This window comes from Stigmatopora nigra, chromosome 1, assembly GCF_051989575.1.
Source record: "Stigmatopora nigra isolate UIUO_SnigA chromosome 1, RoL_Snig_1.1, whole genome shotgun sequence".
Taxonomy (NCBI): domain Eukaryota; kingdom Metazoa; phylum Chordata; class Actinopteri; order Syngnathiformes; family Syngnathidae; genus Stigmatopora; species Stigmatopora nigra.
This window is the reverse complement of record NC_135508.1, coordinates 8,829,572-8,849,349: the sequence shown is the minus strand read 5'-3', so window position 1 is coordinate 8,849,349 and position 19,778 is coordinate 8,829,572. Positions and strand designations below refer to the sequence as shown.

At 40.8% G+C, this 19,778-nt stretch overlaps 6 protein-coding genes across 7 annotated transcripts; 4 read left to right on the top strand and 2 right to left on the bottom strand.

Moving 5' to 3' along the window:
* The first annotated feature begins 5 nt into the window (after window positions 1-5).
* Window positions 6-2,635, top strand: uxt (ubiquitously-expressed, prefoldin-like chaperone). The gene is made up of 6 exons (XM_077712715.1): window positions 6-181; window positions 699-780; window positions 857-924; window positions 1,272-1,379; window positions 1,489-1,552; window positions 2,129-2,635. The coding sequence occupies exons 1-6, from the start codon at window positions 81-83 to the stop codon at window positions 2,189-2,191; spliced, it is 486 nt and encodes a 161-aa protein (XP_077568841.1). The 5' UTR covers window positions 6-80; the 3' UTR covers window positions 2,192-2,635.
* Window positions 2,636-3,140: 505 nt separating this feature from the next.
* On the top strand, window positions 3,141-9,738 carry elk1 (ETS transcription factor ELK1). 2 transcript variants are annotated; one of them, XM_077712630.1, is made up of 11 exons: window positions 3,141-4,048; window positions 5,384-5,592; window positions 6,002-6,166; window positions 6,245-6,409; window positions 6,474-6,593; window positions 6,697-7,107; window positions 7,424-7,550; window positions 7,762-7,880; window positions 7,962-8,045; window positions 8,127-8,228; window positions 8,508-9,738. In XM_077712630.1, exons 1-11 carry the CDS (start codon window positions 4,024-4,026, stop codon window positions 8,604-8,606), a joined length of 1,626 nt encoding a protein of 541 aa, XP_077568756.1. In that variant the 5' UTR covers window positions 3,141-4,023; the 3' UTR covers window positions 8,607-9,738. The 2 variants fall into 2 exon arrangements, with proteins under 2 accessions (XP_077568756.1, XP_077568747.1); XM_077712621.1 differs by having other exon boundaries at window positions 6,242-6,409.
* Window positions 9,739-11,041: 1,303 nt separating this feature from the next.
* On the bottom strand, window positions 11,042-12,034 carry crygmxl1 (crystallin, gamma MX, like 1). The gene is made up of 3 exons (XM_077712702.1): window positions 12,012-12,034; window positions 11,632-11,874; window positions 11,042-11,385 (listed from the first exon to the last, which is right to left on the bottom strand). The coding sequence occupies exons 1-3, from the start codon at window positions 12,018-12,020 to the stop codon at window positions 11,116-11,118; spliced, it is 522 nt and encodes a 173-aa protein (XP_077568828.1). The 5' UTR covers window positions 12,021-12,034; the 3' UTR covers window positions 11,042-11,115.
* Window positions 12,035-14,795: 2,761 nt separating this feature from the next.
* LOC144193959 (gamma-crystallin M3-like) lies at window positions 14,796-15,685 on the bottom strand. Its single transcript, XM_077712664.1, has 3 exons — window positions 15,543-15,685; window positions 15,192-15,455; window positions 14,796-15,116 (listed from the first exon to the last, which is right to left on the bottom strand). Exons 1-3 carry the CDS (start codon window positions 15,576-15,578, stop codon window positions 14,838-14,840), a joined length of 579 nt encoding a protein of 192 aa, XP_077568790.1. The 5' UTR covers window positions 15,579-15,685; the 3' UTR covers window positions 14,796-14,837.
* Window positions 15,686-15,925: 240 nt separating this feature from the next.
* LOC144193967 (gamma-crystallin M3-like) lies at window positions 15,926-17,387 on the top strand. The gene is made up of 3 exons (XM_077712676.1): window positions 15,926-16,088; window positions 16,173-16,421; window positions 17,071-17,387. The coding sequence occupies exons 1-3, from the start codon at window positions 16,074-16,076 to the stop codon at window positions 17,344-17,346; spliced, it is 540 nt and encodes a 179-aa protein (XP_077568802.1). The 5' UTR covers window positions 15,926-16,073; the 3' UTR covers window positions 17,347-17,387.
* Window positions 17,388-18,121: 734 nt separating this feature from the next.
* Window positions 18,122-19,316, top strand: LOC144193975 (gamma-crystallin M2-like). The gene is made up of 3 exons (XM_077712689.1): window positions 18,122-18,286; window positions 18,479-18,721; window positions 18,999-19,316. Exons 1-3 carry the CDS (start codon window positions 18,278-18,280, stop codon window positions 19,269-19,271), a joined length of 525 nt encoding a protein of 174 aa, XP_077568815.1. The 5' UTR covers window positions 18,122-18,277; the 3' UTR covers window positions 19,272-19,316.
* The last annotated feature ends 462 nt before the right edge of the window (window positions 19,317-19,778 follow it).

The following is a 19,778-nucleotide window of genomic DNA, read 5'->3' as shown; positions in this document are numbered from 1 at the left end:
AAGACGTCATAATTTACCGAGAGCCTGGCCAGGAACGTCATATTTTTGCGCGCTCAGTAGACTAGAGAAAACTAGAAACCATGGCACCTCCAGCTGTCTCCGACGACAATTCTTATTCAGTGGATTCGAAAGTGTTGCAGTATGAAAAGTTTATTGACGAAGTACTTAAGAAAGATTTACAGTAAGTGTCGGAAGGCTGTGATTGTCCATATAACCACATGAACTTGTCTTGTAGTTGCACTGTCGTAATCGGTTCGTACACACCCCCTGCACATTGCAGATTTGACAATTTTTTTCCTATCGCCTTCATAAGTACATTTTTGAAAATCTGCACATTAGACCCTTTATTTACGTGTTTTTTCACAATTCGAAAGAGTTGTCTGTTGCCTTGATCTCGTTTTTGAAGCTTTGTCAAAATGCAATAGAAATATATCCATGCACGTGCTTATCCTTAAATTACAGTGTATTTGTCAACAAACTAGTTTTCCCCATTTCTATCTTTAACTTCCTAATTTAACTCCATCCTCTTGGCATGACCCAAAGGCGAATGCACCATAAAGATCCAACTATGTGTTCATCGCCAAGATAAGAATACAAGTCACTTAAAGCCGGCGAATGGTTGGCAAGCATTGTTGGCTGCAAAGTAGGAATTTCAACTTACTCTCTATTTAACACTTGTTGTGTGCTGTTTTTTTCAGGAGAGTAGTGGAGCAACGGGATGCTGTCTACGAACAAATATCTCATTACTTGCAGCTCAAGAACACCTTGCAGGCTCTGCAGGTACATACATGTACATACACGCGTACACACAGCCATCATGGGTGACATATTTGTGACTTTGTTTGCACGCGTACAGGGTGCAGACTCTCAGAGCCTCAAGGCAGACGTTGACCTGGGATGCAACTTCTATGCTCAGGCTAAAGTGTAAGCACGTACGTTTCTCCCATATACTTTCCTAATAATAAGAATTCTGCATTTAATACAGCTTTGCATCTCCATTAATGTGTCATGTTTCCAAAATTCAAATTTTAGTACAGTACATGAATAAAGTACCTTAATACCAGTACTGAAATGGTATTACTGCAAGTATAAAACGACTAACTCTTTCAAAAGCATTTCACATAAATGGTGCAAGTGTGTATGTGTGTTGATGTCACAATTTCTTCTTTTAGTGTACTCTGCTGTTTGACTTTATCACTTTTGTATCCATACACAAGTACGGTCAAAATCAATATCTTACGACACCACGTTAAATGGCCTCATCCCCACAGAGAGGACTCATCCAAGATCTTCGTGCTGGTGGGCTTTGGCTTCTTTGTGGAGATGGACCATGCTGAAGCACTTCGGTTCATCGACAAAAAGACCAGTCAACTCACAGCGTCAGTGAAGACTCAGTTTTAAGGAAATCAGTAGAATGTGGAGCTGACCCAAAAAAAGAAATCCAGTGTGAAATGCTGCTCTTGCTAACTTTGCTTGTTTGTGTTTCAGTTTCACAGATCAGTTGACTCACGACTGTGCCACAATTAAAGCAAACATCCGCCTAGTACTGGAGGTGAGTTTTTTCACCATCTTCATCAGAAAAGCAACATGAATAGCTTTCATAAGAACAAGCGTATGCAAATGTTTCACTCTCAAGCCTGCTCTCTTACCTCACTCCAAGTTCAAGGGTCCTAGCTGAATGAAAAAAAAATACATTATAGTTTCAAAGGAGCATCATGTTTTTATTGTTCTTGAAAATCTATTCTAGAGAATGATTAATATCACTATACATGATTTCCTTCTAATAGTAGCATTCTATTAAAACATTTGGCTCTACATTTTGTATATGAAAATAGATACAGATCCTCTACTGATGATATCCAACAGAAAAACTGACTCTGTATTGAGAGTTGCAGCTGCACATTTGACAGGACTGAAAGAGAGTGGATTAAAGAGGGATCAGTTACCAATAAACTGAGTGCACTTCCACCATATCACTGGACTATTGATCAGCACATGATGGTCCCTGTAACTTTTGAGTGTATTTATTTTTAGTTTCCTGCATTAAAATTGAAGGCTTAGATGAATTGGGATCAGCAATGTAACTGTGCACAGCACTGTTGACTTTGGCTGTCTTATTGCCCTTCAGGGTCTGCGAGAACTTCAGGGCCTGGTGGACTTGCCAGAACGCAGCAGAAGAGAAGTCTTCTAGACGCTTGCCTTTTTTGTTCCCTCTTGAGGAGCAACCAAGTTCAGGAATCAGGCGGTCAAGAAGATGACCCTAATTATTTTGTGGTTCTTTGGCATCAGTTCTTGCCAAGTTGATATCTGAACTGACTTAATGGATGGGTACTACATGAAGAAAGTGTTCCTCTGAATTTCAAGTGTTGACACAAAGCTGAATCAGCACAGTGTCCAAAAGGAGAAGAGAAACAATAGGTTTGAATAAATGTAATGCTGCTGCTTGCTTACATTTAATTTTCTAAGTTGGGAGTTCACCGACATTCTGTGTGGTACTTATGTTTAAATAAGTTATGATGTCATTTTTCTCAAATGATATGCATAATACAGAACCAAAGAAATGTCATGAATATGTTGTTAGATGTATGTTGTGTTACATCTGTGAAATAAAATGCAAAAAATAACTGCTAGCTAACTTTTCCTTTGTTGTAGGGACTCTGTGTAAGTAGAGGAATGAAACTGCTGAGATTGTTTTTTCTTTCGTTATCAAAAAAAAGCTTTGTTTTGTCTGATTTTTAAACCGTCCCCACCCCACAGTTTTGAGATCAAGGGTTCAATCCCAGGTCTGGGCCTTCCTGTGGGGAGTTTGCATGTTTTCCGGGGCTTGTGTGGGTTTTCTCCAGGTACTCTGTCCCCAACATCCCTAAAATAAGCACACAGGTCTAGGTATGAGTGTGAGCATGGATGGTTGTCTGTCACCTCGTGCCCTGTGATCGGCTGGGCACTGATTCAGGACTGAAGTCAGCTGGAATAGGCTCCAGCACCCCCCACGACCCTAATGAGGATAAAGCCCTACTGAAAATAAATGAATGAATGAGCAAAACACAGGAGTACAACAACAAAATAATACTATGCGGAAGCTTTCTGTTGCAACAAGGCTTTTACTCTGAAAAGCTAAAAGTGGAAACGCAAACGTTTGAATCCACGAGCTTTGATGCAGGTAAAAAAAAAAAAGTAGTGAAGCTGAGGCTTTAGTCCAAACCGGAAGAAGGACAAAAACAAAACAAATCGTCGTTTGTTAGATTAGTTTTTAGTCTGTAAGCGCCCAGGGCGTTTTTACATACTACTTTTCTACGTTTTGGGGAAAGAGTTTTGGCGGAACTCGGAGGTGAGCTCAGCGGCCGCAGCCCCCGCAGTAGAGTGGCGTCGGTGGTTTGACGCACACGCGGGAGGCGGGGGACTCTGCTGGTAGAGCTGTCATTAGAGCTAACGCTAACAGGCTAAGCGCTTGTACAATAGGCAAACACGTGACTAAACTCCGAGGAAATCGAATGTTGCTGAGCCGCCTTCTTAAATAACACTTTAATTGGATTTCAACAGGTAGATCAAGATCCGTCGGGAAAGGAGACTTTTGGATGTGTGGCTAGTTTAGCATAGCATAGCAACACGCAGAAGAAAACAACTCGATCGACGTCCGCACGCAAACCTACCTAAGTGAACACGGACGTCCATTAGATCGGCAAATACCTACACGCGTTATTTTGTTTGTTTTGGTAGTGTTTTGCGTCGTAGTTTTTGTGTGTTTCCGTTGATTTTTTTTTTGTTAACTTTGAGATTTTTTGGGAGTTTGGGTGTTAGCATGGACGCTGCGGAGCCCAGTAGCGGTGCCTCGGAGCGCTTACATAACAGCCGCAAGTCCGCGTACACGCTGCCGCTCTGACAGCCGCAAACACGGACACGCGTAAAAATACACGCACGCAAACAAACAGAAGAAGAGGAACGACACGTTTACAACATGGATGAGCTTTGAAGTGACTGGTCGCCACGTAAGAACAACAACAACAACTAGCAGAGCGATTTGACATGGACTCCAATCCGCTCATCAACGGTGAGGAGGCGTGTGTGCGTCTTTTTTTGTGCGTGTAAAAAGTGTCGTCACTGTGCTTTTATCGCCTTGTGCCTGGATGTGATGTCGGCAAGGCATTATGGGAGTGCAGAATTCTTCCAACGCAAGGACGCTAAGAACTTTCATCTTTACCTCGTTGTTGCCATGGCGACGACTGCTACCCATTTTTCACCTTTGGGACCACAGAATAGTGCAATACTCCTAGTACTCGTGTGATAAGGCACTAGAACACCGAGCTTCAAGACTTTGATGCCGTTGCGTAATATTCCTGTAACATGACAGACACTACATTAACTCTATTTGATGCTTCAAGTACTTTCAGTGCCCGCAGCAATCACACAGTACAATGTATTGTCAGATTCCTGTGACTATCATAAAGTCATGTTTTATTGAATTGTATACTGCGTCATATTCGTACGCTGACAAAGCAGTGCTGGATATTTTCTGTTGCGAAATCCCCTCCAAGGAAGAATTTAACTTTTTGTGCCCCTAATAGAAAAAAAAATAGAATTTTCTATTATTTGATTAATTCTATGTACACCTCTGCAAAATATTGTGTCCTTGTTAAAATTAAAGAAAATAATACGAGTATTGGACACCAATAAAGAGTAACTTTATTAAAATATTCGACATTTTTTTACCGGGGAAAAAAGGCTTCATATGCATCAATTTGTTTTAGTATGTCACTTTATATGATGCTAACAATGCTCGTTGGTTTACTCACTACAGTAAACCAGCAAGCACTGTTAGCATCATAGTCCACAATTGTTGCAAACATTTGGCATATTTTTGAGTTAAAAAAACTCAGGCAGGTTATCAGCATGATTGGGGTATAATGTCTTTTAAATCAATTTAAATTTTTTTGGGCTTCATGCTGTCTGCTGCATTTTATTGTCACAAAAACATAGTGGCCTGATGTGTGGCCGTATTATTATTGATGTGTGGCTACTGAGGGAACTAAATGCTTAGCTTTGTACAGCCGAACTTTATAAACACAGGCCTTACATATGGTGTGCATGCCTGGTCTGGATTTTGTAAATTGATGGCATTGATGCAGTCATAATATAAGGGGCGTGGTAGGCATATATGTCACACTGCTGCTGAAGTGCCGTGGAGCAGAGCAGCTCCGGTCTTGTCTCCATAGTTACTGGTCGCTATGGTGATGCTTTCCAAGAAGATGGTTTTGTTGCATAAGGCAACGACAGTGAAGCTCATTTGCATGTGTCAGCATGTGACGATATAATGAGGATAGTTCTTTTGAGATACAGTTTGAGGTAATGACTCATCTAGCAATCTGTTGCATTTTTGCCCTGTCAGCCATGGACCCATCGATCACGCTCTGGCAGTTCTTGCTCCACCTGCTCGATGACCAGCGCCAGCGTCATTTGATCTCGTGGACTGGCGAGGATGGAGAGTTCAAGCTTCTAGATGCCGAAGAAGTGGCCCGACTGTGGGGGCTGCGAAAGAACAAACATAACATGAACTACGACAAACTCAGCCGTGCGCTCAGATATTACTATGATAAGGTATTAATATCATAAAAGGGTCCAAATAATGTTTTCTTTGAAGAGTTACTTTTTCATTTTATGGAGAAAATTTGCTCCCAGCTCCCAGTCAAATTATTTTCGCTGTCAATTGTGTGAAACATCATCTCTTTCTATGGCACTGAGTTAAAAACACAATAATTATCGTTTTAATCAGCTTGGATTTTCACATTTTGATGAACTTTAAAAAAAACGTTTTTTTTCTTTAAAACAAAAAAAATAAAAAATATTTTTTATAACTAAAAGTGAAAAAAATCTAGAAGTAGTGAATTCGCAATAAGTGAAAACATGATAATCGAGGGATTACTGTATCATAATAGGTGGCCTGATAAAAAAAAATCTTTGTTTATACTTTGTTAATTACTTACATTTAAAGTCTGTGTTTTTCCAGAACATCATCAAGAAGGTGAGTGGACAGAAATTCGTGTACAGGTTTGTGAGCCAGCCTGACCCGTCTCTGCCTGATGGGACTCAAATCCCTGAAGACGGCCAGAGGCGAGACAACTCAGATGCCAGCATCCAATCAAAAACCTGTCTGTCCAAAAACATAGCACAGGTGTGTGCATACACATTGATCCAATTCAATTCCATATGATTCACTTGATGGTTTGATTTTTCAATTCATTGTCAGAAGACGTCGCTTGGGAACTCGCAAAAAAGTTCTCGAAACGACTACATGAAGTCTGGCCTCTACTCCACCTTCACCATCCAATCACTTCAAGCCGCGCCAAACCCTCGGCCCATCAAAGCGGAATTGCTGCTTGAACCCGTCCCCAAGCTAGACCGTGCACCCAGAGAGGTACGAAAGATTAGCACTGGAATCCTGAATGCAGCAATCCTAATTCTCCTCTTTCTCCTTGCAGGTTTCCTCTCCATCAGTGATCAGTGATCCATCTCGCCAGGTGATCGTTGCTCATCCGTCCCCTTGTCCGACTCCCGTGATTAGCCCCCAGACAGTTGGAAACCCTCCTGGCCAGTCACAGGTCAGTGTTGGGTCCCTTCACAATAAAAAAGCATGCTTCAAGAAGTGCTTGTGTCTCTTCAAAGACGTGCTGACAGGATATCTTATGTGTGTGTGTGTCTCAGAATCCCCCTGCCCCACCTCTAAGCGACCATCGCCCCATTTACCTCACCAGTGTCAGGGACCCATCCTCGCTCAACCCTCTCCTTCCACTACAACCCGTCGGGGGCTCAGTGAGTCCCGTCCAGACTCTGCACGCAACTCTCAGCCCCCAAACACCACCGCAGGAGGACGGGGGAGGATTGGCCAACGTCGCTAGCTTTGCTCACCAACCGACTCCCTCTCAGCCTGTTTTGGTCATCATCAACCCTGCTCCTTCGCAGCAGCAACGCGGCACGGTATCGTCCGCTCCATCCTCAATTGTCCCACCATTAGCCCGCCCGCCCCTGTTGCCGATCTTCGTCAAGGAGGAGACACAGCTGTCACAGGAGGCGCTCATGGAGATTGTGACGATAGAAGATAAACAAGGGGAGGAGGTGAGAGCATCAAAATTACATTGGTGCATTGAGATACGAATCCTTGAAGATACGATCCTTTAAATCGCAAGCAAAAACTTAGGATGCCCGTGTTGTATACATGACTTTGCAATAGGCTGCAGTTTGCCAGATTGGGAATATAGTTCCTGCCCATATGATTACAATAGGATGAGTAAATCCATTCTAGTAGTACCACTTTTATAATGAATACTCATTACTTTTACACAGACAGATTTTTTTTTTATAATAATGATTGTGACTGACAACAAATGACGTCCCGAGCTGAGTATCTGCACATCTTATTTTCCTTGGTCAGCTTCCTCAACTCATTTGCGGCACGGGTGACCCACAGACGTCCATCACCGTTGTTGATGCCACGCCCCCACCGAGCGTCCAGCCCCGGGAGGGGAGACAAGAGGAAGAAAAAAAGAACACACAAACCGGTATGAATATATCAAACAAGCATTTTTTTTCTCCGAATATTTTCTTCTAACCACTATCTAATACCAATTTGACACAAATATTACAAATAAATAGGGTAAATTCTTCATAAAAAAGCAACACCATCCAAATTTCAAAACACACCTTACCAACACCTTCACAGATTATGCCAAACCACGGACTTCACAAATGCCGCATGCCTCTGTTTTGCAGACTCGTCAGTACCCGCAGTGACATCACCAAACTCTACTTCAGATGTCATTCCTCCCAAACCGAAGAAGCCTCGAGGCTTGGAACTACCGTCCCTTCCACCGGGGCTGTCCCTGGATAAGGTGTTAACACCCTCATCCATTTAGACGCTAATGTTACTCAAACACATAATGTAGCTCACACTTTCCTGTCATGTCCGGCAGGTCAATGCTGCTGTCAACAGTCTGCTAGCTCCCGGGTCTGCCACCAACACGCTGACGCCCACCGTCATCACCTCGCATGCGCTGGTAGGACAAAGCTCGCCTATTGAGCGAGTGCGGGAGTGTATCGCGTGAAACACTGACACACTTGATCTGGTGCTCCTTCAGACACCCGTCCTGTTGACTCCTAGCCCGCTTCCCTCAACCATCCACTTCTGGAGCACGCTCAGTCCCATTGCGCCTCGCTCTCCCGCCAAGCTTTCCTTCCAGGTAACTAACTCGCCATTGTGGTTTTCACTCCCTTTCATTGATTACTTGCTATTGGCAATAGTTATTTCTCAAATTTCCTATCTAAATAGTTCAAACCACCGGTGTGACACGTTGTGTATAAGAAATTATATTTTTAAATGTTAACAATTCTGAGTTGCCCGGCTGTCTTGCATTAAAGTTACACTATTTAATGACTTCATTTTACATGAATTGGACTATGCAATTGATTGCAATTTGCAAATGAACTGGTTTGACCGTTAATGTCTGTATTTTATCCAGTTCCCAACAAATGGCAGTAACCAGATTCACATCCCGGCGCTGAGCGTTGATGGTCTGTCAACCCCTGTGGTTCTGTCCCCTGGTCCCCAGAAGCCCTGAAAAGTACGTTGGCACATCAAAAGGCTTCCCTGTTATTTGCCCTGCGTGCAAGAGGTGGTGGTGTATCAATCATCCGTCATGATGTGAACACTCTCCGTTTGGATTGACCTTACACAAAGACACCTGAAATGAGGAAAATATTTTTTTCCTTGGCGCGCTTAAGCTCTTCCTTCTCATTGATATTCATGAGAAAGAGCACTCTTTTCTACTTATTTATTCCCTTGCGAGCTGACATCATCTGTTAATGACAGTTGACTCTTAAACCTGGTCTTTTGGTGGGAGTTTTTTTAGGCCATGCCTTGCTGCTGGATACCAGGACGAAAACAGTCATGGCGACAATGGCCACATTTTCTTGTAGAGAGCCAGTAATCATTTTGGGGAGCCCGCCGCACCCATTCCTCAAGGGCATCCGTTGGGCTCTTTAGCTGGCATCATTCCATCTGCGGGTTTTTTTTAGCTCCCCCAGTCGATGATGTTTGCCGCTGCACCTTTTCGACGCCATCGGTGTCCTTGTTTACCTGACAATTTGACCAAAAAGAAGGGTTGAACATGATGATACATGGTTTGTCTGTGGTGTCCTTGACGCGTCAAAGATGACCTGAGAGCATAAAGCGTTTGTTTCTTTTGATGCTCGCATAGTCGCCATGGCAACCCAACATTGACTGTTGTGGTTTAGTATATATGTAAACACACAGCTGGAATATTATGGACCCTGAGTGACATTTTGACTGTTTTATTCAAGCCCTGGAGTTGGGCAAATGAACAAATGGGTGCCGGGAATGGAACCCTGAGGCCCTCCACCTGTGATGATTGGATGTAAAAGTAGAAAGTCTCAAAAACATGGGTGGAAAAAGTTGGATTCAGGGCCACACAGGACAACTCTGTTCTTTAATCGGACCACCAAGCATTTATATAAGAAACCTGGAAGATTTGGTGCATTCATTTAGCTTTTTGTCCACTTACAATTGGTTAATTGTAATGTACATATTCATTCTTAACTATTGTATTTCTTTATCACATTTAAATTTGTAATGCAAAACATATTTTTTAAACATATATATGAACAAATTAAAGATTAAATAAAAATAATGTAATGTAATGTTAAAATTATTTTTCAGGTTAGCTATTTTTAAAAAGATATTCATAAAAACATAACCTAAAGGTACATTTAAAATTGATTGTTAAACAATTAGCATTTAATGACAACCAAACCTAATTAAAAATAACATTCTACATTTTTTTTGTACCTTAGCAAGCCCATCTTTTAAACGTTCAAGTGGTTATGCTCCCCCCGCTTAAAGGTTTATGGGTTTCTGTCCCCAAAGCTGCCAAAGATGTCCAATTCGAGCCAAGTGCAGTGCGTTGCAACTGTGTGAACAAGGTCGTTTCGCATTTTTCTGACCGCAGCATGAAGCCATCGCGTTCGACTGTTCTATTTTTCTAGCAGAGAGCCCCTGCTTTATTTTGTCTAGTAAAGAGAACAGGAAGACTTTTTCAAAAAAAAAAAAAAGCCTTAAAGACATCATCTGAGACTGAGGGATGTAACCTCGAGGATTAGTCCTTTTCCCTGTGGGCATGCCCTACACCAAGCCATTTATTGTGGAATGTTGTGGATACAATTTTCCTTTCACCAGCAGATCAGAAAGAATGTTTTTATACAGATGACATCACTTGAGAGCCTCTCCAGAATTCGCTGTTAGGGTCTCATTTGTGCTATGATATGTTTACTTGTGACAGGGTGAAGGTGCTTCTGAAAAGTACCTTTTCTCCAGGCTTCTCTTTTGTGTAAACTGAACGTAATTGTAATATACATACATACATGCACATGAGAGACATGGTTTATAAAGTTGACACAATATTTATGTCAGCTCCTGTTTGATCCCCGCCCTTCTTTGTCTGATATTTGATGAATTTATTGTCGGAAAAGCGCCGGGAATTTATTTTTTTCTGAAGCTAGTTATTCATATTTACTGGAATTGTAAGGAAGACAAATTATTTTTTATGGGTCCCCCCCCCTACTTGTGTTTAAGTTTGTTTATGTTGTACAGATGTGTTTTTATATGACATGTACACACACACAGAGACATGAACATGGGGTGAAATGTAATAAAAGTGTCGAATCCAAAATCTTGGGTTATCTCTTCTGTATTGCTCCGATTTTTAAAAATTTTCATTAGAGGGGAGTTGTGAAGAGAGATCATTTTAAAACGTGTACAATCGTTTTTGGTATTTATGGCTTCATTCATTTTTAGATGCACTGATTGACAACAACATTTAATGCACATTGGTTGCAAGTGTGAAACTGTTAGCCATAAGAGGCACTCATTTCATAATCGTTGCTTTTTATTGACGACCATTGGACCTTTGACTTATGCATAACGGGTAACAGTTAGGACTGCACTTTTAAACTTGAAATTACCAAAATACCACAAAAGTACTCTTTTTATATTTATATATGTTTGTTTATTACCAGTCATTCATGTCAACAATATGCACAGAGACATATTTACTACAAGCTAATTCGTTTGATGGAACCCACCCTTGGATTGGGACTCCCCCATTCCTGAAAGCTTGCGTATTTCCCAGGACGCACCAGATACTGGCGGCCCCTGTAGTGAGGATGCTCATAGAGGATCCAGTGGCTCTCCAAACCGTGGCAAGAGTGGATTTCTTGACGATGGAAACGATCGTACAATGAAGGGCAATCGTCTGTCAGCTCCATGGCTTGACCCTTGAAGTCAGGGCGCTCGTAGATGACCAGTCTGTGAGATCCTTGAAGCTGTGGAGAAAAAGGTATTATTTGTTATTTAGAGTCACAAATAAGCCATTGTAGAAACCACTTGACTGGTTTGTTCTCTATTGTGGGACAATCAAAGAACTGAATGATCACTATAACCCATGTACTCGTATGTTCCGAAACTAGAAAGCAGCCATTTGTGTACGGTACGATCAAAACTCAATTCTCCACAATATATAGATACGTTAACATGTGGCCTGTTTGTTCGTATAAGCCGCAGAGATTTACCTTGGGAATCATGCGGCAGGATCTCACACAGTCATTGAAACCCATCCATCGTTGGTATTCGGGATAGTCGCCCTTTTTAAGGAAGTACTGGTAACCAGAAAAGTTGGGTTTCTCGTACACCATCCATTCCCCACTTTCCACTCTAATGGAGTTGCATCGATTGAAGTGCGTATGCAGGTCCGGGCATTCGGTGCTGCACTCGTACGAGCGGCCCTGGAAATTTCTGTCCTCGTAAAAGATGATCTAGGAGCAGACGGGGGGAAAGGAGAGATGAGGGAAATCTAAAGTGTAATCTGGCCTGGATCATACATATGTCATTACATGTGACCTCATGGGGGGTATAACCTGAAGAGATGTCCGCCAAACACAAGTATCCTTACCTTGCCCATTGTGTCACTGACCCGGTCACACTTTAGCCAGCGCTTCTGGCCCTTTATAACCCGTCGTTGACCTGTGTCATTGTATCTTCTGACAATGCCAAAGCTGGTCAGCACTTTCTCCCAAACAATACATATTTTTGTACTTTGTGGAGCTTTTTGCTTTTCCTTTGCTAAAGCACGTATATTATATCCATATATACATTTACATATATACATATATGTGTATACATGTACGTATTTATATATATATATATATATATATATATATATATATACATATATATATATATATATATATATATATATATATATATATATATATATATATATATATATATATATATATATATATATATATATATATATATATATATATATATATATATATATATATATATATATATATATATATATATATATATATATATATATATATATATATATATATATATATATATATATATATATATATATATATATATATATATATATATATATATATATATATATATATATATATATATATATATATATATATATATATATATATATATATATATATATATATATATATATATATATATATATATATATATATATATATATATATATATATATATATATATATATATATATATATATATATATATATATATATATACGTATATACATATATACGTATATACGTATATACATATATATATACGTCTGTGTATATATACACTAGCTTGATTTATACAGTATCCCTCTAGATGACATTCCATTAATATAGTACAAGCAGAACTGTCCGGCATTGCATTCAAATATACCATATGTTGAAACAATCTAAAACACCCTTCAAAACAGATTCAGATGCAGAATTTTGTTTCAGAGAACCGGATTCAGACTTAATTATTAATTGCTCGGCTAAAAGATACAACAGGTGGCTAGAGGCGCTTGTAAACCTACTTCAAAATGTGCAATCTGCCTCAATCCAAATGGGAATGGAATGCCACAAAAAATAAAATACGTCGGCAACCCTCTAGCTACTGCGACAATGAAATGTACCAAATACCGGATCAATAAATGTATCTAATGTAATCAAATCTAATCTAATTAGCACCCACTTCTGATTTACAGACATCTTGCTACATAAATTGCATGAGCTCATATACAGTAAATATTTGGTTGAGCAAGTTCAGATGCAAATAAGGCCGTAAATTGAAATGCAATTTTCTTTCAATTGTCAGATGTCTTTGAAAGATCATTTCCAGATTTTATCTTGTAATGTGGGATGTTGTGAGAGCCATTTTCATTCTCCAATCTGCAAGGGAAAAAATATATAGTATCTACAGTAGCTGGTTCTCGAACTGGGATCCATGATCCATAGTCGGGACTTTGCAAAATGCCAATAGCAATTTGGTTGTGGAATTTCATAAATATACACGGATAAATGGATATTTCCATCTAATATTTTTTGAAGCAATAAGACAAAACTAATAAGGTCTGTGTAAATCGTCAAAATATTTTATTAACCCCCAGAAGGAAACCTCAGAAGCAGACAGAGATACAATTTTACAAATACATCTTGAATTAAGCACTCTAAATCATGTGTGAATGAATCATTGCTTGTCTGATTGTGCTTTGTGATTGGCTGGCAACCAATTCAGGGTGTACCCCACCTACTGCCGGAGTTAGCTGGGATAGGTTCCATCACTTCTGTAACTCTCACGAGGATAAGCATCATGGAAAAATAGGTTCAATTACTAAGCTCAAGAAAAAAAGCTGAATAAAAGATGCACATATTCAGACTGACCTGTTGAATAAAAACATAACTGGAAGCAAGCTCTGGTAAAAGTGCAATGAAAATTCACTTTTACAAGTTTTTGTCAACATGTGCGTAGTCCCAGAAGAGGTTAAAAATCAATCTCTTTGACTTTTTTGCGAACATCTTTTTAAATGGGGAAAAAATGATATTTTCACCTCAGTGTGTATATTCACTTTTTAATCTCAGTATCAAGTACTATCTTGACACTAACATGTGTGTAGTGTTAGGCTTTTCCTAGTTAAATGGAAAAAATAAAGGAATTGGCCGCAAAATTCTAACTTTATTAGAAAAGTTTATATATTATTATTATCACATCATAAAGTGTGCACAAAATTGTATTTTATATTCATAATATCATTTCATCTAGTGGTGAAAAAAAACAGAAGCAGCGGCAGTTTTTTACAATGGTCTATCACATTGGGCAGTTTTCGAATTCTGTGTGTCAGCGCAGCATCACTTTTTTTATTCAGGCTTGCTTTTGTTCATTTAGAATCCATTGTGACGGCGAGTCAGGGCATGGCTTCACGAGAACAACAGCGCACAACCCAAAGTGATTACGCAGTGTTTTGCCTGGAGAACAAAACAAAACCAAAAAAAAAGTAAGGACATGTCCAATTGGCATTTGAGAATTATTCATTCTAAATCAGCCTAAAGTCCATTTACAAATATGACTCTTGACTTAAAATCATAAATCCCGATATATTGTATAGCTTGATTCACAAATCTTATTTTTGTAACAATATCGAATCCTAAATTTCTTGAGACACACATCGCTGCATTGCGCTCAGAAGATATCTGGTGTCACTGAACCTTACTCCAAACACATAGGAGATTTAAGATCAGTAACAGTGGAAAATATGGACTTTGGATGATCTCTGATACTAGATCTGATAATGAGTGTCTTTATGGAACTGACTTCTGAACACGATTGATATTTCAATCCACACAATGAAAGAACAGTCGCATCCAAACAAGGCTTCAGGTTTTCATTTTTGAATTTATTTCACCAGGAATGGTAATCAGCACATATCCATGATACGTCTAATGGAGCTGATCCTCATCACGTTGCTCAGGCTGCTCTCCCGCAGGCTCCTGTGCTCCCCAGGTCTCACGTAGATCACGCGACCACGGAAGTTGGGCTGCTCAAACAGCAGCCAGTGGCCCTCCGTCACATTGCAGGACTGGCAGTCGGACATGTGCAGACGATCCTGCAGGTTCTCGCAGTCCTCAAGCAGCTCTTGCATCTGGCCCCCGAAATTCTCCTGTTCGTAGATCTTCACCCGGAACTGTCCCCTGTGCTGTTGCGCATCGGAAAGTTGTGATAATTGGTCCGATCCGTGTCGAAAACGCCAGCCCTAGAGAAGTGTTCTTACCATGGGGATCAGACGGCAAGAGCGAACGGTGTCCATCACCACAGCCCCGACGCCTGTCATGCTCCCGACGCGCATCAGGTCAGGGTATTCGCCTCTCTTCAGGAAAACCTGGTTTCCGATGAAGTTGGAGCGATCGTACAGAACGAAGCAGCCATTTTCCACCCGGCATGAGCTGCATCGGCTCAGGTGCAGGTGGATATCGGAGCAGTCGCTGCTGCACTCGTAAGAGCGACCCTGGAAGTTCTTCTCCTCAAACAATGTGATCTGCAGGAAGAAAAAATGATGGAAAACAAGGCCTTAGTCAGATGATTAAGGTCAAGTTGCGATCAAGGAAGATGAGATGGCTATTACCTTTCCCATGATGATGCCTGTACTTGTTGCAATCATGCCAACAACTGAGCCCCTTTTATAGTGACCCTCGGCTTCAGACACCCTTGAGCACCTTTGTTTAAAACCTCATGACTCATTGAAATTGCAGTGGGCCCACATTCTTTTGACAACCGCGGTAGCTGTTATTGTATGTGGGCTGCATTTTGGAGAGGGAATGCAAGCTCATCACAGAAGCTCCACGTTCCTCAGATGACCTTTTCCCAACTGTGTAACGTAACTTCTATGGAGGAGTTTCCAGCTGGTTTGGGGCCTTTTGTGTCAGGCCACCACATTGATCTCTATAGTTGATTTTTGCAGCATTAAACCTCCTATTGGAACAATAGCCACATTCTAAACATACAGTACAGTACACAATGTCACCCTATAGTGATAGAAGCTGGCACACAATATAGAGTGATGACTACAGGGCTTTACAATTAGGCCTGTGAGATATATAAAAAGGGAGCTGGCTTGAAGGCCAAATTGTACATCTGCAAGTATCACACAAATACCATGACCATGGGAAGGGTAAGTGGGAAACGGTGAAGCACAAACTAACAGCCAATGGATCCAATGGATGACTTTCCACTCACAAATCTTCTTGTTTGGCAGATCATCTTCTACGAGGACCGCAACTTCCAGGGTCGCTCTTACGAGACCAGCAGCGACTGCCCTGAGTTGACCACCTACCTGAGCAGGTGCAACTCCTGCCGAGTGGAGAGTGGACTCTTCATGGTCTACGAGAAGCCCAACTTCAAGGGTCACCAGGTGCTGGTCAAAAGGGGCGAGTATCCAGACAGCCAGCGTCTGATGGGTGTCAATATGAGTGACTGCATCAGATCTTCTCGGATGATCCCTCTGGTAGGTGTCCGTAAGACTCGACGAAGCCATCAGCTAGAATTTTTTTTCAAGTAAACACTGGTTGGGAATCCTTCAGAGGGGTTTAATTGAAGGCTCAATCCATGATTGCTCCCTTGGGTTGTCGGCTGAGCCGCTGATTAGTCGGTTACTCGTTAATTCGTCAAAGGCTTGGAGGGTTATTTAGTCATTTGATTGATTGGCTGGCTGAAACCTGTATTAATAAACACATTGGGTAAAAGTAAAAAGAACTGATTTAATTCCCATGCTAACTCACATTGAAAAAGTAGAGTGTGAAATACGGTCTTTACTTATAAACAATAGCATGTTTGATAACCTAACCTACAGAAGTTTGTGGCAATCTTTCTTAGTTACTGATCTGGAAACCCATATATTTAAAGTAGAAGGTTCTTCTCATTTCATTTGTATCCTTTTTTCGGGATTCCATGATTTCCGCAAAAGAAAAACAGCTTCTTTTACTTTATAAAAAGTCAAAAGCAGAGATACCTTTTATTTCTACCCTTCTAATGTAAAAATCTCCCATTTGAATAATTCACTTTTGTTTTGTTGCTTTGGAACATTGAGGGGCTTTAAAGTTACACTTTTTGCATTCCCGTTCATTGCTTGTTTGGATCTGTTTATCAACTCACAGCACAGAGGACAATTCCGAGTGAGAATCTACGAGAAGGAGAACTTTGGAGGCCAGATGCACGAGCTGACCGACGACTGTGACAACGTGGACCGTCTGCGCATGACCGACTGCCAGTCCTGCAATGTGATGGAAGGCCATTGGCTGATGTTTGAACAGCCCAACTTCCGTGGAAGGATGCTCTACCTGAAGCCCGGCGAGCACCGCAACCTTCGCGAGTTGGGAGCCAGCAACATCCTCAGACTGAGTTCCATCCGACGCATCATGGACTCCTGTTAATTTCATCTCTCATTTGTTGAATAAAGCAAGCTGAAATACTACTTATCATTGAACTCTTGTTCTTATTATACCATGAGACATAGGAGACCTAGGACTTAGTTTAGTTCTGAAAAGTTTGGGGTCTGAAACTGGTCAGGTTCAACCAGAAGGTGTCCTGACATTGACTGGCTAACTTTTTATGCTTTGGAAGAATACCTTGACATTAATTTATAACTTTTTATGTACACTTTGACATACAAGCAGTCAAGTGCGAATGGTCGTGCGCCTTCTATATATGCCTTGCGACTAGCGGGTGATCAGTTCATGCTGTCGTTCACCTTTCTCACCATCTCTAGCACCCCTGTTGCCCTTACCAGTGTAAACATTTAAAAATGGATGAATTGAAGTATAATAGAAGTTCAGATTTTCTGTTACCTTTTTCTAAAAGGGTAACAAAAAACAAGATGGACTGTAAACTAGATAATAGCAAGTGATCCAATGAAATTGCTTTCACATCATCCCTATGGGATGTACAGCAAGTACTTTGTGTTATGTTTGGTATTCTCAATTCTGCCCGATTTGGCTCGTCTGCAGCATTTCTCAGCATCCACAAGCAGTGTTTGAGGCATGTTTGTAGCTTCTAGTTCATTTTTGTCGAACCCCATTGCCTGCCAGTCCTCGTGTGACTAGTACACTGAAAACAAAAGATTTGATTCCCACCCTCCCCGTCCTGTATCAAGGGGTGCTGCCGCCCCCACTGTTCCAGCACACGTTTGATAGGACCCCATCATCACAGTGGAACAAAGGCCCATCAAATGGCGCTGACTCACTTTGCTGATATGTAAATCCACCTCATCTGGGTATCAAAGGCTACCCCTCACTCTGCACATTTTGTTTATCGATAAATACTTTGACGGGCTTCAGTAAGGACCAACATTTGCCGAGCATCAACATGGGGAAGGTGAGATGAAACTCATTCCAATCCTATACTATTTAAACATTCATAGTTCTATCTTGCTAGTCAGCTACTGTATCCATATTCTTGTATCCTGATGAGGAGGACTATTTTGGCACTTGGGTAGAATATTGAGAAATTCTTATAGCGCTTGTCAGTCACTTGACTCAAAGCCTCACTTTGCTTTCTTTGTCAAAGATCACCTTCTACGAGGAGAAGAAATTCCAGGGTCGCTGCTACAACTGCAGCAGTGACTGCGTGGACCTGCACTCATACTTCACCCGCTGCAACTCCATCAAAGTGGAGAGCGGTGTTTGGGTGGTTTACGAAAGACCCAACTACAAGGGTTTCCAGTACATCCTCTACCCGGGCGAGTATGCTGACAACCAGCAGTGGATGGCCTTCAGTGACAGTGTCAAATCATGCCGTACCATCAAGAACGTAAGAGTTTTCACTTATTTTTCACATATTGTCACCTTAAATTACATTTTAGCCCTAACTATTCATCATCATTGAAGAGAGAGAATTTTATTGTGTTTTTTAAAGCTTGAAAAAGGTTCTGTCAATGGGAATTTATGGCGAGTCTGAAGGATCCAATAGGTCTACTAAAGAATGATCTTTGCCATTGGAAATTGTTCTCACTTTGTTGTATTTTTACTGGAATAGCATGTATGTAAGGTGTAGGTGAAATTACTATATCTCAATTTGCTGCTCTCAGGTTTACGGCAACTGGAAGCTGAGGCTGTATGAGAGGCCAAACTTTGGTGGCCAGATGGTGGAATGCACCGAGGATTGCCCCTCGGTGTACGACACCTACAAGTTTCGTGAGGCTTACTCCTCCGTGGTAACCGATGGTGCTTGGGTGCTCTACGACCTCCCCAACTACAGGGGCCACCAGTACCTCGTGGAACAGGGCGAGTACCGGCAGCATGCTGATTGGGCGGCCTCCTCTCCTGGCGTAGGGTCCTTCCGCAGAATCACAGAATATTAGTCTATTCTCCCAATGCATTAAGCATCAATAAATGGTCAACCAGCATAGGCTATTTGCTTTTATTTTTTATTCAGAAAATATTTACAGTCATACTGAGAGAAATATTTGCATGCAAACCCATCGGTGAACTAAATTACTATAAATTGTGTTCAGGATGTGTTACAAAGAGTGCGTTTTTTTTGATAACTTGGCATAAAAATATATATCTTTCTACACACCAAAATATATTCTTTCTTATATTAGATATCATAGTGTAGAGAATATGAATATGGGATTATAAATATCTAATAAAACATTAGAAAATTAACCTACTGAACAAGTTTGGATTCTGAAAATTATTTTGCCTAAGATTTATTTCCACCTCTGAGGCAAATGAGGAGCTTTTCCTGCTAACTTGTTGCACTCGGCAATATATCATCCAATAAAGTTATCAGCGATTAATACTGTGCCGAACACAATAACGTTTGTAAAATCGAGCCAAATAAATTATATTTTTTAGGTCTTTTT

Excerpts from the sequence above, each read along its gene's own strand:
- uxt (XM_077712715.1), top strand. The coding sequence starts at position 81 with ATGGCACCTCCAGCTGTCTCCGACGACAATTCTTATTCAGTGGATTCG. Across the intron at positions 781-856 it reads ACACCTTGCAGGCTCTGCAG|GGTGCAGACTCTCAGAGCCT; the intron begins GTACATACATGT and ends GCACGCGTACAG. Across the intron at positions 1,380-1,488 it reads AAGACCAGTCAACTCACAGC|TTTCACAGATCAGTTGACTC; the intron begins GTCAGTGAAGAC and ends TTTGTGTTTCAG.
- elk1 (XM_077712621.1), top strand. The coding sequence starts at position 4,024 with ATGGACTCCAATCCGCTCATCAACG. Across the intron at positions 5,593-6,001 it reads TCAGATATTACTATGATAAG|AACATCATCAAGAAGGTGAG; the intron begins GTATTAATATCA and ends GTGTTTTTCCAG. Across the intron at positions 7,881-7,961 it reads CGGGGCTGTCCCTGGATAAG|GTCAATGCTGCTGTCAACAG; the intron begins GTGTTAACACCC and ends CATGTCCGGCAG.
- crygmxl1 (XM_077712702.1), bottom strand. Across the intron at positions 11,386-11,631 it reads CCTGCCGCATGATTCCCAAG|CTTCAAGGATCTCACAGACT; the intron begins GTAAATCTCTGC and ends TTTTCTCCACAG.
- LOC144193959 (XM_077712664.1), bottom strand. The coding sequence starts at position 15,578 with ATGATTGCAACAAGTACAGGCATCATCATGGGAAAG. Across the intron at positions 15,456-15,542 it reads CAGGCATCATCATGGGAAAG|ATCACATTGTTTGAGGAGAA; the intron begins GTAATAGCCATC and ends TTCTTCCTGCAG. Across the intron at positions 15,117-15,191 it reads CTTGCCGTCTGATCCCCATG|CACAGGGGACAGTTCCGGGT; the intron begins GTAAGAACACTT and ends GATGCGCAACAG.
- LOC144193967 (XM_077712676.1), top strand. Across the intron at positions 16,422-17,070 it reads CTTCTCGGATGATCCCTCTG|CACAGAGGACAATTCCGAGT; the intron begins GTAGGTGTCCGT and ends ATCAACTCACAG.
- LOC144193975 (XM_077712689.1), top strand. Across the intron at positions 18,722-18,998 it reads CATGCCGTACCATCAAGAAC|GTTTACGGCAACTGGAAGCT; the intron begins GTAAGAGTTTTC and ends TGCTGCTCTCAG.